The sequence below is a fragment of the Arachis hypogaea genome, chromosome 12 (genome assembly GCF_003086295.3).
Source record: "Arachis hypogaea cultivar Tifrunner chromosome 12, arahy.Tifrunner.gnm2.J5K5, whole genome shotgun sequence".
Classification (NCBI taxonomy): domain Eukaryota; kingdom Viridiplantae; phylum Streptophyta; class Magnoliopsida; order Fabales; family Fabaceae; genus Arachis; species Arachis hypogaea.
This window is the reverse complement of record NC_092047.1, coordinates 89,019,179-89,036,101: the sequence shown is the minus strand read 5'-3', so window position 1 is coordinate 89,036,101 and position 16,923 is coordinate 89,019,179. Positions and strand designations below refer to the sequence as shown.

General features: G+C 37.8%; 2 protein-coding genes across 2 annotated transcripts; both read left to right on the top strand.

Moving 5' to 3' along the window:
* The first annotated feature begins 387 nt into the window (after positions 1-387).
* Positions 388-1,626, top strand: LOC140176784 (F-box/LRR-repeat protein At3g58900-like). The gene has a single exon (XM_072208329.1). The coding sequence runs from the start codon at positions 388-390 to the stop codon at positions 1,624-1,626; it is 1,239 nt and encodes a 412-aa protein (XP_072064430.1).
* A 3,898-nt stretch (positions 1,627-5,524) lies between these two features.
* Positions 5,525-6,736, top strand: LOC112730222 (uncharacterized). The gene has a single exon (XM_025780318.1). The coding sequence runs from the start codon at positions 5,525-5,527 to the stop codon at positions 6,734-6,736; it is 1,212 nt and encodes a 403-aa protein (XP_025636103.1).
* The last annotated feature ends 10,187 nt before the right edge of the window (positions 6,737-16,923 follow it).

Sequence of the window (16,923 nt, the reverse complement as noted above, 5' to 3'; positions counted from 1 at the left end):
GTTTTCGAAGTTGAGAAAGCATAATAATTCTGAATTTTAAAAAGAAACTACTTGTAATTATCGATTTGATTTATCTATTTGTTATGGTGGTGAGCATTTTATCAAATTTGTTATGACAAAACTCATCCTTTTCTGGTTTCCGCTTCTATATGTTTAGATGCTTAATTTTATTATTTCCTCATTTTGTTCCACTTTTTCAGAAAAGGTTATACTTCACAAAAGAAAATAGTTAGAAACTAAAACAACAACGTTGAGAAACTTATAATTTCATGTCAGACTTGGATTGATTCATATAATATTGAAAGGGTTTGCTAATATATTGGAATTTTTTTCACAGCTTATTTGACAAGCTCTCAGTGTCACAATTGTAGCTGAGAAAGAAAAAAAATGGACCGATTTTCTGGTCTACCAAAAACTATACTTCATGACATACTTGCAAAGCTTCCTAATGAAGATGCTGCTAAGACCAGTGTTTTGTCAAAGGCATGGAGAGAAACATGGTCTACGTTTCCTAGGTTGTGTATTTGCAGCAGCTATTTTATCAATGTGCATGATTTATCAACAGCAAATTCTGTTTGGCATAGCACCAAAGACATACTAGCTGATTATGTCATGAAAAGACTGTTGAGGTTCCATGAACAAGGCTTAATAATCAAAGAATTTAGGCTCTGTATGGACTATATTGGAGACTTTAATTACATGTCTCGCCATCTTGATATTTGGATGAAGATGATTTGTGAGTGTGGTATCAAACGACTAGAACTTCATTTCCCTGCAGATGGAGACTTCTTTCCAACAAGCGAGTACTGTCCTGACAAATGGTATAACCTTCCACTTTGTGTCACTGAAGCGAAATCACTTACTGAGTTGAATTTGAAGGGACCGATCAGAATTTGCAGAGCATTATTCCTGAACCATTCTTCTACTATCAAGTTGCACTCTTTGAGAATGTTATGCTTATGCTCTGTTCTTTTTGAAGATAAAGGAGTTATCAAGCATTTGCTTTCCTATTGTCCTCTGATTGAACATTTCGCTATGGAAGATTGTTGTGTATATAACCCTCTAAGTAGAGAAAATCCTTTACTATCCAGTCCGGTGAAATCATTAAGCTTGCGGGGTCTACAAAAGCTCAAGCGAGTTTTAGTTAGTGGAATACAGGAGGTGTATATTGATGCTCCAAATCTTAAGAGTTTCTATTATGTTCATTGTGATTTTGATGATATGGATGTGTCTTTGAAGCTGAATTTAGATAGTTGCATAAATTTGAGATGGTTGCGCCTATGCTCAATGAAGAACACTGCCATTGCGCATAAATGGTTTCTCGAACTGTTTGATAAGTTTCCTTACCTTGAGACTCTGCAAATACATCGGTGCTCTATGTCCGAGAGGATTAATATTTCAAGTTCTCAACTCAAGTTCTTAGATTTTTTGCGGTGCTCAAACTTGAAGGAGCTCAACATTGATGCCCCAAATTTATTATCATGTGACTTTAGGGGAAATGACAAACCTGTTATAACTTTTCTGAGCAGTTCTAATAAACTAAAAGTGAATGTTTTTACTGACATGGATTTTCAACACTATAGCTTGAGGGAATTTATCCAAAACATAAACCACACCAGGTTTTGACATCACTCTCCCTCTTTGTGGATTTCCCACTTGATGTAAGAGTATACTCTGGCTAGCTGTTTGATTGGTTGAATTTGCCAATTTTATTTATTTATTTATTTATTTGTTTGTTTGTCATCATGTAGATTGAACTGGGTGTGTTGCAATCAGTTTCATCCACTCCTCCGCATATTAGACATTTGGAATTTCGTCGTGCTCCAAACGGGGAAGCTCTTTACTTTCCCTATCTGAATTGGTTGCTTTCAAGTTGCTGCCCAGAAACCATTTCATTCCTTTGGCAATCCTCTTCTTATTATATCGATATTAGACCATTCATTGTGGTAATTTCTATTTGGTTCTCCTATTTACATCTTTGCTTCCATTCCAGCACAGTAAATTCAACATATTAGAAATAAACATTTGCATTTATCCCTTTGATGGTAATAACTATATTTGCTATTTGAAAACAGTTTATCTACGAGATGTTGATGGGCAGAATAGGCTGTTGCAGATCGGATCATGGTAATAAATGTTGGTGGCATGCCTTGAAGAATGTTAAGGTCACATGTTCATTCATAACTGGGGACATAGTGAACATTAAGACCATGTTAGATGCATGGCCAGATTCTGATGCCGAGGAAAATGTTAGGTTCATCTTAGAACTGTAATAATCTTGATGTTAGTTATCCATCGATAGACATTCTAAAAGATTGGTGAATTCTATGATGCTTGTTCATCTGAGTTCCAAAAGTGCCAAAAATTTAACCATGTAATGGGGGCTTAGATGTGTGGGATATTGAGAGAGAGCCTAGGAGAGTTAGAGCTTTAGAGGTTCAAAAGTTTAAAAATTCTATTGAAGTTCAATCGGAGTTAGACTGGATATAATAAAATAATATATTTATGTATAAAATATATTTATGCATTGTGGGACAAGACTTAATTGTTGTATCATTCTGGCATATGCTGCTCTTCTTCCATATTGCTGTCATATTTAATTATGAAATGGTTTACAGATGCATACCTCAAAAAGAAAATGTGAAATTTGGGTGCATAATATAAATTCTTTGAATAACCGATGAGCTAGCACACATATTAAAATAGCTGCTACGTTTATTGACTGTTGCGTTCTTTTTTTATTTTAGGATTTTGAATAGAGAAAGAGAGAGGGGGTGGGAAACACCGGGAGGGGTAGCACTAGGTTGTTGAATAGAGATCCTAGGGTTTGGAATTGAGAAGAGTACTTTCGTTTGGAAAACGAATCGTTTTCAATCTTTGTAGAACATCTCCCTGAGGATATATCAAAAAAGGAGCTGTATCAGCTGTTCAACTGGACTGGACGCATAAACGACATCTATTTATCACGGAAAATGAAAAATGGAATGGCATACATTTTTGCGTTCGTCCGATATACAACAAAGGGTGGAGCTTTGAAGGCTATTGCGAAAATGAATAAGATGCGGCTAAGAGGGAAGATAGTTTTATTAGGAGAAGCTCGGTACTGACGTACAAAAGAAGTGACGAAGGTCCAGAGACATCATGAGACATACGACATCCAGAACATTGTTAGGGTTCAACCTCAGCAGGAGGCTAGCCGGAGGGCTCCAGACAGAAATGGGAAGGAGTTGAGGAAAGAGGAAAAAAAGGAAGACCCCCACAGTAACGGATGGACGAAGAAGATGGAAGTACAGGTGGCAAAAGAGAACCTGGACTGGCTCCAAAGGAGTCTAATAGGTGATACGACGAAAGCGATTGACTATAAGTTGCTAAACACCATGATTAGGAAGAATTTGCCGCAAGTTGTAGAAGTACGAGAATTAGGAGCATACAAAGCTCTCCTGACCTTTGATAGTATATTAAGTGCTGAAGAAGCCTACACCTTCAAGTTGGACAATATCTTGAAGTGTTTCCATAGCGTGTGGAGATGGGATGAGGAGGAACGGAGTGAAACTCGGAGAGTATGGCTAGAGTACTTTGGTGTTCCTTTGCATACGTGGTCAGCAGAGACGTTCAAGCTAATACGAAGTCAATGGGGTGAGGTTGTTGGGTGTGACGAAGCCACAGAATCATGCATCTCGTTTAGTGTGGGACGGGTACAAATTGACACTTGTATCATGAACATAATTAACGAATGGATTCACATCACAGTTGGTACTAGTGGGTTTGACGTTCTAGTTAAAGAGGTCGGTCACGAGAGTTATGGGTCACAGTACAAGTTTGATGACGGAATTAAACCTTGTCTCTTAAGAACATGTGAAATATTGGGTGCAAATTAATTCACATTCAAAATTCAACGGAAAGTGAAGATTGGTAATTAATCCGGTGGTTGAGATGGCGATGACAGTAACACGGGAGGTAGAAGATGATAAGGATAGATTGGTAATTCCTGAACCCATTTTGAATGAATGGAATTATTGCAAATTAATTCACATTCAAAATTCAACGGAAAGTGAAGATTTTGTAGTTAATGGAATTGCTAATTTAAAGGGAGATTATGCTTTGGTTAACGCTGATGAATCAGAAAAAATGGTTACTTGGGATTATACTAGGAATTATGCTACTGATGGGTTGAATATAGGAAGTCTTAGGAGGAATAAGCCCAATCAAGACAGGCCTAGTTTCTGGCCCAACTACATACTGCAAGGCACAGGCGCTGAAGGAGGGAGTTTGGGCTGCTTATCTTCAAGTTCGGGCCCACTTAACGTTGGAGCAGGAAGGCTAGGGCTGTTGGTGGATCCGGAACGGGTTGGGCCGGCTAGATACGCCCCAGTTGCTGCTGGTCTACCCGCCGCGGCTGAAGACCTGCGCGAAGAAGAGAACCTTGACGCGGACAGTGCGGCTGACCTCCGAATCGGCGGGCAAGCACACGGCTGCATTGGCTGCGACGGTTCAAGTCCAGTGAAGGGGAATCGTTCGACTGAAGACCTGCGCGAAGAAGAGAACCTTGATGCGGACGGTGCTGCGGACCTCCGAATCGGTGAGCAAGCACACTGCTGCATTGGCTGCGACGATTCAGGTCCGGTGACGGGGAATTGTTTCGCTGATGTGGGAGGGTACCACTGAGCTGGCGAGCAAGGAAGCGACTCTGTTGTTTGCTGCGGTTCACGAGCCATGGCGGGGAACCAAGCGTCTGAAAGAGGGACGACAGGCGGCTGTTCGAAGCTTCCCTTGCAATCTGATATCCCAATGAAAGTGAAGGCAGAGCTTGGTCCCTCCAGGAAGGAAATGTGCGAATGTAGTACTAAGGAGAGGGGTACATCAAGGGGGAAGTTTGCCATAGGATACCGAGTTGGGCTCCTTGAAAATGGTGAACATGCACTAGAGGCCGACGCGACTGGGGTACTGGTAAGGCTTGAGGAAGGAAGTGGCGAGAATGGGATGGACGGTGATTTTAGAATTGAAAAACAGGTTGCTGAGGGCGATGGCGCGAATGGGAGGAAGATTGATATTGACTCTGGATACCATGAGCTCTGTGGTGGGAATGCTTTGAGCAGAGAAGAGCAAATGCTCGAAAATAAAAGGGCATGGAAACTGACAGTTGAATCCGGAGCAGAGCAGTACAATGAAGATGATGATATAATGGCAATTTTGCAAGAACAGAATGAAGCACTAGATCAGAAGAGGAGATTGGCCAAGCAAAAAGAAAAGGCTCGGAGATGTAGACCAAAAAAGTTTAAAAAGGTGTGTAAAAAAGTTTTATTATGATTTTTAGCTCTTGGAATGTTAGGGGGTTAAGAGGGGTTGGAAAATTGAGTATGGTTAAAGAGCTAAAAAAGAAACAGAAATTAAATATGTTAGGATTGGTTGAGTCTAAAATGCAAGTTGTGACTAAGTTTGATGTAGTACGAATTTGGGGAAGTGATGCAGTGGGGTGGGAGTTTGTAGGTGCGGAAGGCACGTCGGGGGGGGGGGTCTGCTATTGATGTGGGATATCATGCTGTTTAGAATGAATAACTGTTACAAAGGGGAGATATGGTTATGTGTGGAAGGAGTCCTTTTGAAAAATGATTATCGTTGTGCTTTTTGTTTGGTATATGGTGCTCATACTAGAGCAGGAAAACTTGCTGTGTGGGAGGAACTGAGCTTTATAGCTGGCTTATGTCAAGTTTCGATATGTTACATGGGTGACTTTAACGAGGTTACACAGGTTGAAGAGAGGAAAGATCAGGACCGATTAACAGCATCAGCAGAAGATTTTAAGAGTTGGGTTCAGGATATGCAGTTAGTGGATTTACCTTTGAATGATCGCAACTATACATGGTTTAGAGGCAGCTCTTGCAGTCGTATTGATAGGGTACTTGTGAGCTTAGAATGGACGGAGGAATTTCCAGAGATTCGGTTAAAAGGGGGACCGAGAGGCCTGTCAGATCATTGTCCAATTATAGTTCAGAATACCATATGCAGAGATGGTCTGCGTCCATTTCGAAGTTTAGATTCCTGTTTTACCCATGAAGGTTTCTTAAGAATGGTCAGAGAGGAATGGAGGAACCTTGGTGAGGTGCAATTCACAGATAAGCTGAAAGCTCTTACGATGCCTTTGAGAAGATGGCATAAGGATAAATTCGGTGACATGGATAAGAAAATTCAGCACTTTGAGGAGGAGATCAAGAAGGTAGATGAGCTGGCAAGAAATGGAGTATATGATGGTACATCGGAGGCTAGAAGGAAGGCTCTAGTAAGCTGTTGCAAGCAGTGGTATGTGAGAAAAAAAATACACTGGAAGCAGATGTCACGCTCCAAGCATGCGAAGGATATGGATAAAAACACTAGATACTTCCATAACTTGGCGTCGGCAAGAAGGAGGAACAATAGAATTGATGGCCTGATAATTAACGGTAGGTTGGTGAGGAATCAATCTCGGATCAAGATTGCTATCCGAGACTTCTATAAATATTTGTATCACCAGGAGAGATCACCGGTGGTGGGATTTAGGGATGGACTGGTAAATCGGATCGATGAAGAGGAGTCCATAGCTTTGGAGAGATTACTGACATCAGAGGAGATTAGAGAGGCAGTTTGGGATTGCGAATCTTCTAAGGCTCCAAGAAGTGATGGGTATAACATGAATTTCATCAAGAAGTGCTGGGATGAGATTGGTGCTGAGTTCACCAAAGCTGTTATGGATTTTTTCTGATCTTCAAGGTTGCCTTCTGACTCTAATATTACTTGGGTGTCTCTCGCACCTAAGTACACAGGAGCCAAGGAGATTAAGGACCTCCGGCCGATAAGCATGGTAGGTTGCGTATACAAAGTGATTTCCAAAGTGATGGTCAGGAGAATGAGATCTGTCATGCCAGGTCTAGTGGGAGAGACACAGAGCGCTTTTGTCAAGGGTCGGAAAATACATGATGGGGCACTTATTGCTTGCGAAACAGTGCAATGGCTGAAGACGAAAAGAAAGAAAGCGGCAATCATTAAACTAGACTTTCAGAAGGCTTATGATCGGGTCAAATGGAGCTTTGTGGACATTGTGCTACAGAAGATGGGCTTTGGCTGGAAATGGAGGGAATAGGTTAAGGAGTGTGTTGGCACAACATCTATGTCAATCCTGATAAATGGCTCACCATCTAAACCTTTTAAGATGGAGAGGGGTTTGAGACAAGGTGATCCTTTATCTCTGTTTCTGTTCATTCTAGTTGTTGATGTTCTGCATCGGATGGTAGGGGAGGCAGTCAGAAACATATGTATTATGCCGCTGTTAGTTGGTAAGGACAATATAGAGTTGTCACATCTCCAGTTTGTTGATGACACTATATTGTTCTGTCCGCCAGAAGAGGAGACCATCAGAAACTATGCCAGGCTGCTAAGGTGCTTTGAGATGATGTCGGGATTATCCATTAACTTTGATAAATCAAGTCTAATCCCAATCAACTGTGAACAGCAGTGGACATCCAACATGTGTAACTTGCTGGGGTACAAGGAGGCCTACCTTCCAGTCAGATACCTTGGCATCCCCTTAGGAGCGAACCCACGACTGGTCAGGACTTGGAAACCGATAATTGACAAGGTAGAGGAGAAGCTCAGTCTATGGAAAGCAAAGGTACTCAACAAAGCGGGTAAGCTGGTCTTTATTAAGTCCATGTTAAATAGCTTGCCGGTGTACTACTTGAGCCTGTATAAGATGCCAAAGGCAGTGGCAGAAAAATTGATATCATTGCAGAGAAAGTTCCTGTGGAGTAAGGAGGAAGGTAGGAATGGCATGGCGCTAGTTAAGTGGGAGGTGGTTCAAGCCCCTAAAAAGCTGGGGGGGGGATTGGGGGTAGGTGATGCTGTGATTAGAAACGCTGCGCTCATGTTCAAGTGGTGGTGGTGTTTTTCGAAAGAAGAATGTCCATTATGGAAGAAGGTGGTATGTTCTTGTTATGATTTGAATCCCAGTGTGATGTTATCAGCTCAAATATTACCTACTAGAGGGGGCCCATGGAAGGATATCTGCCATCTGCAACTCAAAGATAATACTATAAAAGATAAGATGATTGCGGGATTGTCTATGGAGGTAGGTGACGGAAGGAGGACTCGTTTCTGGGAAGATGTCTGGCTACAAAGTGGTCCGTTAGAGTTGAGTTTTCCAAGGCTTTTCTCCATTTCAAACCAAAAAAGATCTGTCATAGGGGATTGTGGGTTCTGGGATGGGTTAGAGTGGATTTGGAATTTTCAGTGGAGGCGAGCTTTATACCAATGGGAGCTGGAATTAGTGGATCTGTTGCATGAGACCTTAAGGCCTATAAAGCTATCACATGATAAGCCGGACAGAATCTTTTGGAAGTTTGACAAGGAAGGTATATTTTCAACTAACTCTTTTGTGCAGGTAGTACAGTCAGAATCCCTCCCGGAGGATATAACCAGCTACAGTTTCACAAGAACGCTATGGAAAGGTTTGGTGCCGCCACGAGTGGAGTTATTTATTTGGTTCACTCTTATAGGAAGAGTAAATACTAAAGAAAGACTCCATAGATTGGGAATTATTAGCCAAGGTGATAACATGTGCGTCCTGTGTAACAAAGATGTTGAACTTATTCACCATTTATTCTTGGGGTGTGAGTTTACTTGGCAGGTGTGGTGTCAATGGCTAACTGAATTTGGGAGATCGTGGACTGTCCCGGGCTCACTAAAAGAACAATTTGAGAGTTGGACAGGTGCTGCTAACAGGAAGGTGGAGCGCAACAAGTGGCTCATTTGCTTTTTCTCGGTCATTTGGAACGTTTGGCTCGAGAGAAACGGACGAATTTTTAATAACAAGGAGGCAACTGCAGAGGTGGTATTTCAGAAATCTTTCAACAGTTATAGAGAATGGAGTAGTTTAGATCCTTTCTGTTGTTGATGGCAATGCCGGAGATGACATTAAGGAGATTGTTGTCTTTATTTTGTATTCTTGTTGAATTGTTGGCTTGTTTGTCGCTCCACTTCATTGTGTTGAGCTCTCTTATTCAAAAAAAAAAGATTTTATAACTTCACTTGTTGCTTTTATTTTCATGTTAGAGTTAGACTTTCAAGTGATCACCCCCTTTAAAAATGAATGGCTTTGTATCTCTCATATACTCATCATATACTTCATTCCCTTTAGCATTTGCTTTTAAATCAAAATCGAATGAAACAGCAGGTTACAGAGTACTTGGTTGTAACATTTGGCCATTATTTTACTGATGTAAAATTGTGAGTAAATTTTCTTAGCATAGTAGTTTTGTATTAAATTTTTTCTAAGCATATATTTTACAAATAAGTGCTCGTACCTTATTCTTTTTGGTGTAAGAATTTGATTAATGATAATGCTTAATATGATTTTGATTTTGATGTATTTTAGACTGTTACTCAATCACATTTGTTATTTTTGGGATAACCATTAACACGATCAATGTATAAAATAAATATTTTTGCTAACATGATATTAAGTAATTATATGCATAAAATAATTTTATATTTACAGTGTATCAAAATTAAATTCTGGTTAATATTTTAAAATTATATATGAACTTAGACTGTTTATTGAGAGTATTCTCCTATGAAAATATCTTAACTTTGATCAATCATAAGGTAAAATAATAGGATATAAGAAAGAAAAAGAGTATAAACTACTATCATCTTTGGATAAAAAATTTTGTTATGAAAACTTTTTGGTGTTATGCCCCAGACTAGGGCTTGGAAGTGAAACACCAGAATATGGCCATGGATTTCTCGCATAGTGCGAGAAGCAATTGAGTTTTTTGTTTTTTAATTTTCTTTGAAGTATCTCGCACGGAGTGAGAAAGTAAGAATTTCTTTTATATTTTTTTAGCATCTCGCAATGCTGCGAGAAATGTGGGCTGGAAATTCAGTTTTCTAATGATGCAGATTGTTGTACTAGCGGAGCAGAGAAATGAGTCTGCGGAAACTGACGGTGCTGAAAAGATTGAAGAAGATAAGCCAGTTAGCTTACTATTTTGTCGATTTTTAGCAAATCGATGGTGGTTCGATTCTAATGGTCTGGGAGCGAAACCAACTCCTCTTTTGCGGGTACTAGTTTTATTTGCATCAAAATACATGCCTTTGACAATGACGAAGAAGAAAAAACCAAGTTCTGCAGAAATTCAAAATGAACAATAAAATTTAAATGACTTGAATAAAAGGGAAATCAAATTAAATAAAGAAAAAGTGTTTGGAAAAATAAAGGACAAATTGAAAGGTCAAGACTAAAAAGGATAAAAGTTGTTGAATTTAAAGGAATCGAAATGACATTGCAAAACAGATAAATTGCATGGAAAGTTGCAGGGAATTTAAATGAAAAGTAAAGATATGGAAGGAACTCTTCGAAGAAAAAAGACTCTTGACTGACTCAGAAAGTCGCTGGAAATGTGAGTGAATGTGAGTGTTTTCTCCAAAAATATTCCAACCTTTGTTCCTTCAATCTTTCACGTATTTATGGAAGTCTTTGACCAATCAAATTCAGATATAACTTCCACGTGCGTCAATCATTGAATAACCGTTCCTGCTCTCTTTGAGTGCCATCTGTAACTTCTGCCAACTATCTTCGCATAGTAACTCCCTTCGATTGCTTCGCTCTCTCGATAAGTCCTAATCGATCAGAATCCTCTTTTTCATCGATTGACCATTTTCAAGGAATCCAATACAGTTATTCTTCACCTCAAAGTTCACAACTAGTTTATCTTTTTCGACTAACAAATTACTTTTGCTTCGATTCGGTTTTCTGTCTACCATCTTCCACACTATTAACCTCTTCTTCGATACAGCTGACCTCGTCGAGTCTGCCTCTTCGATTTCCACATTTGCGTCAATCGATTAATAAAGAGTACGTAAAGAGTACCTAATTGGCTCCAATGCAAAGTTAATTCTAACATTTATTTGGAGGTTGATCGAAATATTTTTTGGCACTTGGGAATGATCGAAGCTTATTCTTGTCGAATATTGGCTTGTCAAAGAATTCAATAACATCTTTATCGAAAATATTATTTTCGATATAACAAATGCCCCCTAAGTATTTATTTTTTTTATTGGAAGGAATAAAATATAAATACTTACTATTATTCAATATTTTCGAGAGCGGTACCAGTCATTTCTTCATCTTCTTCCTCAAAATTTTCCTCGACATAGTTAATCTATTTTTAGGAATGGAGTTTCAACTGCTTTACTTCGATCGGTCAAAGTAGAAGGAACACGACACAACTTTCGAACACTTTAGTTACCACCATTTCGATCTTGAAAAATGGTATTACTTCCACAGCCTCGATAAAAAAGAACTATATCGAGCCTATTGCGGTCGGTATTCTCTCGTTTTCTCATTCACCAAACTCTTTCCAATTCTTGATTCATCCAACCCCAATAGCATGGGATCGACGAAACGAAGGTGAATAATTATCTTGTGGACTCTGAACAAATTGAGCCTAAGTGGCAGTTTACTCTTCTTTGTCGAAATTGATCTTCGATGGCTTGACCAATTCGAAACTGACCCCAAATAATTGTTTGATCAATTTCATATATTGCACAAATTTTCACAAATATTTTCACGTAGTGCATGCAAAATATTAGTGAAGCATCATGTCATTCTTGAAGAGCTCAGAATAATTTTTTTTTCAATTTATCGAAGAAAAATTATCTTCGATATAAGAAATGCCTCCAAGTATTTGTTTTTAAACTCTTGAGGCAAAGTGGTTGTTTGTCGAACTCTTGGATCTTTGACATTTTGTTGAATATTTTCAGCCGTATTCATTTTCGATACTTCATCGAATTTTTTATGACAACATATTACCCAAATCATGGTAATTTTCCTTTTCCTTCTCGGATCATTATGGTCAAAGAGTTGTCATATTTGATGATTCGAAAATATCTTAATCAAAATTTTTTTTCAAATTTCCAACTTCACAATTTCCAAAGTGAACAGAGAAGCTTTTTTTATCTGAAATTTAATCAAATTTATAGAGTTTCAAAGTTGAATAAATATTTTTTTTTCACAGTTATATCTAACAACTGCCAATAACCACTTCTCAAGAACTTCTTTTTACAGACATATTTGTACATACCTTTATAGAGTAGGCACTCCTTCCAAAGTGTTCTAATATGCACCTGTAACTTGATAAAGTTCGAATTTGTCGAAAATTGACTTATCGAAGAATTCAACAATAATTTGTCGAAAATATTATTTTGATGATTTTTTTTTTGCTAGATGGACAAAAGCAAAAATACTTATCATCGTTGAATATAGTTTTCAACAAACTCATATTCAATAATTTCTCTTTCTTTCTTCTTTTCTTCTTTTATTTTTTCGACTTGTCGAACTCTCTCAGCCAAATAGATTAAATCTGGAATATGCATATTGAGTAACTTTCGATGCATATACAAGCCAAGACCTTTGATGGCTATTTTGACGATCTCGCTTTCAGGGACCGACACATAACATCGATTGCGAGCATTTTTGAATTGAATTATATAGTCATCTATCGATTCTCCATCATCTTGTTCTATTGCAAGCAAATTTGTCAATGAGACATTCAATTCTGCTCTATAAAATTGAGCATGAAAGGTATTTTCCAATTGTGCCCACGTTAAAATCGAACTGGGTCTCAGATTTGAAAACCAAGTGAAAGCATTTTTTGTTAATGAAGCAGGAAAAAACTTCATTCTCAGGTTTTCGTTATCTGTCAAATTTCCTAATTCGACCAAATAGTGAGCTATATGCTCGACAGTTGACTCTCCAGCCTCTCCTGCAAATTTTATAATTATTTTGGGATTTTTTACACCCATTGGCACTTCTGTCATTTGCACTGCAGAAGGAAAAGCAGAAACAAAATATGGTCAATGCATGAGACCCACGTTGATACCCATTCCATTGAGGACATCTTCGACAATCCTTGTCACCTGGTAATGATATCCACGTTGTGTGTGAAGTCTATTCAAAACTTCATCAGCATGTTGATCTCGTCGAACGAGATAAGGGATATTTTTTTCCCTTTCAGGATTGTTAAATACATTCCCCTCATCATAATCAACAATTCGAGCAATTCTCTCGACTTGTTTAACCAGTCGATCATATTTTGACTCATTGTCTGCCAGGATAGGATTCAAAACAGTAGTCATCTGGTGAGTCAACAGCTTGACTAAATCATGATGGCTTTCGTCAATATATTGTCGAAACTCAGCCATCGATCCTGGATTATTCGACGAGGAGCTCACTTGGTAATCTCGATTAACTTCGTCAGACATGGTCACAATTTTACCACTTTTTGACCGCATGCACCAAAATTTCAACACTGCATGCACAATGCAACACTTGAAAGCAACAAATTTTGATACAATTAAATTTTAAAATTGTTCCACCGGGCATGCCAATTTGTTTTGTCGATTTTTAGCAAATCGATGGTGGTTCGATTCTAATGGTCTGGGAGTGAAACCAACTCCTCTTTTGCGGGTACCAGTTTTATTTGCATCAAAATATATGTCTTTGACAATGACGAAGAAGAAAGAACCAAGTTTTGCAAAAATTCGAAATGAACAATAAAATTTAAATGACTTGAATAAAAGGGGAATCAAATTAAATAAAGAAAAAGTGTTTGGAAAAATGAAGGACAAATTGAAAGGTCAAGACTGGAAAGGATAAAAGTTGTTGAATTTAAAGGAATCGAAATGACATTGCAAAGAAGATAAATTGCATGAAAAGAAACGTTACAGGGAATTTAAATGAAAAGTAAAGATATGGACGGAACTCTTCGAAGAAAAAAAAGACTCTTGACTGACTCAGAAAGTCGCTGGGAATGTGAGTGAGTGTAAGTGTTTTCTCCGAAAATATTCCAACCTTTGTTCCTTCAATCTTTCACGTATTTATGGAAGTCTTTGACCAATCAAATTCAGATATAACTTCCAGTGTGTCAATCATTGAATAACCGTTCCCGCTCTCTTTGAGCGCCATCTGTAACTTCCGCCAACTATCTTCGCATAATAACTCCCTTCGATTGCTTCCGCTCTCTCGCATAATAATCGATCAGAATTCTCTTTTTTATCGATTGATCATCTTCAAGGAATCTAATACAGTTATTCTCCACCTCAAAGTTCACAACTTGTTTATCTTTTTCGACTAACAAATTACTTTTGCTTCAATTCAGTTTTCTATCTACCATCTTCGACACCAGTAACCTCTTCTTCGATATAGTTGACCTCGTCGAGTCTGCCTCTTCGATTTTCATATTTGCGTCAATTGATTAATAGAGAGTACGTAAAGAGTACCTAATTGGCTCCAAATGCAAAGTTAATTCTAACATGTATTTGGAGGTTGATCGAAATATTTTTTGGCACTTGGGAATGATCGAAGCTTATTCTTGTCGAATATTAGCTTGTCAAAGAATTCAATAATTTCTTTATCGAAAATATTATTTTCGATATAAAAAATGCCCCAGTATTTATTTTTTCGATTAGAAGGAAGAAAATATAAATACTTACTATTATTCAATATTTTCGAGAGCGGTACCAGTCATTTCTTCATCTTCTTCCACAAAATTTTCCTCGACATAGTTAATCAATTTTTAGGAATGGAGTTTCAACTGCTTTACTTCGATCGGTCGAAGTAGAAGGAACACGACGCAACTTTCGAACACTTTAGTTACCACCAATTCGATCTTGAAAAATGGTATTACTTCCATAACCTCGATAAAAAATAACTATATCGAGCATGTTGCGGTCGGTATTCTCTCGTTTTCTCATTCACCAAACTCTTGCCAATTCTTGATCCATCCAACCCCAATAGCATGGGATCGACGAAACGAAGGTGAATAATTATCTTGTGGAGTCTGAACAAATTGAGCCTAAGTGTCAGTTTACTCTTCTTTGTTGAAATTGATCTTCGATGGCTTGACCAATTCGAAACTGACCCCAAATAATTGTTTGATCAATTTCATATATTGCACAAATTTTCACAAATATTTTCACGTAGTGCATGACAAAATATTAGTGAAGCATCATGCCATTCTTGAAGAGCTCAGAATAAATTTTTTTTTCAATTTATCGAAGAAAAATTATCTTCGATATAAGAAATGCCTCCAAGTATTTGATTTCGAACTCTTGAGGCAAAGTGGCTGTTTGTCGAACTCTTGGATCTTCGACATTTTGTTGAATATTTTCAGCCGTATTCATTTTCGATACTTCATCGAATATTTTATGACAACTTATTACCCAAATCATGGTAATTTTCCTTTTGCTTCTCGGATCATTATGGTCAGAGAGTTGTCATATTTGATGATTCGAAAATATCATAATCAAAAAATTTTTTTTTTCAAATTTCCAACTTCACAATTTCCAAAGTGAACAGAGAAGCTTTTTCTTATTTGAAATTTAATCAAATTTATAGAGTTTCAAAGTTGAATAAAGATTTTTTTTTTCACAGTTATATCTAACAACTGCCAATAACCACTTCTCAAGAACTTCTTTTTACAGACATATTTGTACATACCTTTATAGAGTAGGCACTCCTTCCAAAGTGTTCCAATATGCACCTGTAACTTGATAAAGTTCGAATTTGTCAAACATTGACTTATCGAAGAATTCAACAATAATTTATCGAAAATATTATTTTTGATGATTTTTTTTGCTAGATGGACAAAAGCAAAAATACTTATCATCATTGAATATTGTTTTCAACAAACTCATATTCAACAATTTCTCTTTCTTTCTTCTTTTCTTCTTTTATTTTTTCGACTTGTCGAACTCTCTCAGCCAAATAGGTTAAATATGGAATATGCATATTGAGTAACTTTGGACGCATATGCAAGCCAAGACCTTTGATGGCTATTTTGACAATCTCGCTTTCAGGGACCGACACATAACATCGATTGCGAGCATTTTTGAATCGAATTATATAGTCATCTATCAATTCTCCATCATCTCGTTCTATTGCAAGCAAATCTGTCAATGAGACATTCAATTCTGCTCTAAAAAATTGAGCATGAAAGGCATTTTTCAATTGTGCCCACGTTAAAATCGAACTGCGTCTCAGATTTGAAAACCAAGTGAAAGCATTTTTTGTTAATGAAGCAGGAAAAAACTTCATTCTCAGGTTTTTGTTATCTGTCAAATTTCCTAATTCGACCAAATAGTGAGCTATATGTTCGATAGTTGACTCTCCACCCTCTCCTGCAAATTTTGTAATTATTTTGGAATTTTTTACACCCATTGGCACTTCTGTCATTTGCACTGCAGAAGGAAAAGCAGAAACAAAATATGGTCAATGCATGAGACCCACGTTGATACCTATTCCATTGAGGATATCCTCGACAATCCTTGTCACCTGGTAATGATATTCACGTTGTGTGTGAAGTCTATTCAAAACTTCATCAGCATTTTGATCTCGTCGAACGAGATAAGAAATATTTTTTTCCCTTTCAGGATTGTTAAATACATTTCCCTCATCATAATCGACAATTCGAGCAATTCTCTCGACTTCTTTTACCAGTCGATCATATTTTGACTCATTGTCTGCCAGGATAGGATTCAAAATAGTAGTCATCTGGTGAGTGAACAGGTTGACTAAATCATGATGGCTTTCGTCAATATATTGCGAAACTCAGCCATCGATCCTGGATTATTCAACGAGGAGCCCACTTGGTAATCTCGATTAACTTCGTCAGACATGGTAACAATTTTACCACTTTTTAACCGCATGCACCAAATATCAACACTGCATGCACAATGCAACAATTGAAAGCAACACATTTTGATACAATTAAATTTTAAAATTGTCCCATCGGGCGTGCCAATTTGTTTTTTCGATTTTTAGCAAATCGATGGTGGTTCGATTCTAATGGTCTGGGAGCGAAACCAACTCCTCTTTTGCGGGTACTAGTTTTA

Coding starts and splice junctions, on each gene's coding strand:
- LOC140176784 (XM_072208329.1), top strand. CDS start 388: ATGGACCGATTTTCTGGTCTACCAAAAACTATACTTCATGACATACTT.
- LOC112730222 (XM_025780318.1), top strand. CDS start 5,525: ATGTGGGATATCATGCTGTTTAGAATGAATAACTGTTACAAAGGGGAG.